Here is a 1,968-nt window from a genome sequence, read left to right on the forward strand (position 1 = left end):
TTTTAGGGTATGTCTAGATCAATCCGACCATCACCAAAAACCGTGTCAAGATGGAATACATAGATCACGTACATCTAATAAGAAGCAACTTCAAAACGCATATCTTATTTGGCAACAAAGCCCAGGTCTTGCAGAAGCTAAAAAGCGTATTTTGCGTTACGTTATTTATATTAATTCAGGCTCGGGATATCTCTAAAATCGAAACATGTTCTCTTGGGCCTTATTCTATGCCATTTTCAACATAGCCTGACTCCACGTCCTCACTCTGAGGGAAGCGGTAGCTTGGTATGTGTCGGTTGACTTGGTCATTGCCCTAAGCAGATATCCTATCGATTCAACTGAATATAGGTATATGCTCGGTGGGTAAAGGTAAAGTGCCATTCTAAACTACAATCTGCCTAGCTATTTATAGTTCCCTTTGTTTACACCTATGCATTCCTGATCCCTTGGTATGCCATTTGGAATGATAGGCCAAACCTAGGCCAAGCAAGGTGCTGTATGGTATGTAGGTTAGGCCAGGATCCTCCACCTCCCTAGTCTGGTTGACAATATCGTTCCAACAGTATGTTTTACGGTTCAATTGCAGGACTGACTCGCCCACCCTGCCACATTACGAACTGCAGACGCGGGATTATTCCTGTATGGCAATAGATAGTTTTGAATTTCCGTAACAGCCCTGTGGAATTTTGCCTTTGAATTCGAGTGACAGTTTCCTGATATCCTCCATCGGCCATTCAGGACGGGCCGTTGTAGGTGGTAGATCGACCGAGTCGGTTAACTCGGTGCCTCCCATGATCAGCGCATCAGTGGGCTTTAGAAAGAACGCGAGAAAAAGCTGTTGAATAGCTGATGAGTCAAAGTGGTGGAAAGGAATTTTCATATCCACACGTCCTGGGCGAAGGAGAGCGTCATCGAGTTTTTCGATATAGTTGGTCGTCATGATTAGGATTATACCTTCCTGCGCTGATACGCCGTCAATGACATTGAGCAATGCAGAAAGTGTTATTCCTTTTGATCGCCGCTCGGAACTGCGGAGTTCCAAGCTGTCGCATTCGGTGATTTCGTCTGTTTCATGCCGGTTCCGTGACAGAGGAATATCGTTGCCGCGTTTCCGAATACCGGCCTGATCTACATCTTCAAACAGAACGATGCATCGTTTTGGAAGGGAATAGAATAAAACAGCCAGACTATTTTTGTTAACATCATTTGCACTAAGGCTGACCATAAAGATCTCGAGCTGTACCATACTGGCAATTCCCAAACACAGACTCGATTTCCCAGTACCGGGCGCGCCCGGCCCATAGAAAAGGTAGCCTCGTCGATACGGAAGGCCTCGAGATTGGTACCAGGAACGGGTACGAGGATGAAGATAGTCTTTGATATCTTCGACAATAGTCTTTTTAAGTTCCAAATCAATGACAACAGTCGACAGGGGCCGAGGTCTCTGTAGTGCCGTCCGTATCCACTGAAAGTCAGGTCCCAATTTGAGTCCGCGTCTCACAACAATGCGATGGCCATCATGCTCGGTTGAGGTCTTCTGGATGCTGCTCAGGAGATCTTTTAGCGCATGCTTTCTCCACGGGGCTGCATAAAGATACAGCTTTTCCATAATTGGAACCCAAGGTCTAGCAGAATCCTTGTACGGTTGACGACGCAGGGCCATTAAACATCCTCGATACGTGAAAAAAGGGTTTCGAATGATGCGGGAGTGAAACGAATTCTTCGAAATTTATCATGTTCCTTCCTCTTCAACTAGAATGGCTTTGGGTCATTTTCGAATCGCACATGGTCCGCTTCAGACAGATCTCCCTCATCGTCCTTCATGTCATAGTACATTCCTGTGCCAGCAACGAATCACAGTGTATGGCTTAAGGTGTATGATTTGAAATCCATCGCATGGCATCATCAAACAGATCGTCGTAGTATCGGATTTCAACTGACGTTGATAACAGTAAAAGGAGGGATTGG

At 45.7% G+C, this 1,968-nt stretch overlaps 1 protein-coding gene across 1 annotated transcript; it reads right to left on the reverse strand.

Moving 5' to 3' along the window:
• Positions 1–631: 631 nt before the first annotated feature.
• KD926_007167 (uncharacterized protein) lies at positions 632–1,663 on the reverse strand (the record flags this gene model as incomplete). Its single annotated transcript, XM_053102153.1, has 1 exon — positions 632–1,663. The coding sequence occupies one exon, from the start codon at positions 1,661–1,663 to the stop codon at positions 632–634; it is 1,032 nt and encodes a 343-aa protein (XP_052960845.1).
• Positions 1,664–1,968: the final 305 nt, after the last annotated feature.

The sequence above is a fragment of the Aspergillus affinis genome (genome assembly GCF_023601865.1).
Source record: "Aspergillus affinis strain CMG 70 chromosome Unknown NODE_3_length_628324_cov_86_750800, whole genome shotgun sequence".
Lineage (NCBI taxonomy): Eukaryota > Fungi > Ascomycota > Eurotiomycetes > Eurotiales > Aspergillaceae > Aspergillus > Aspergillus affinis.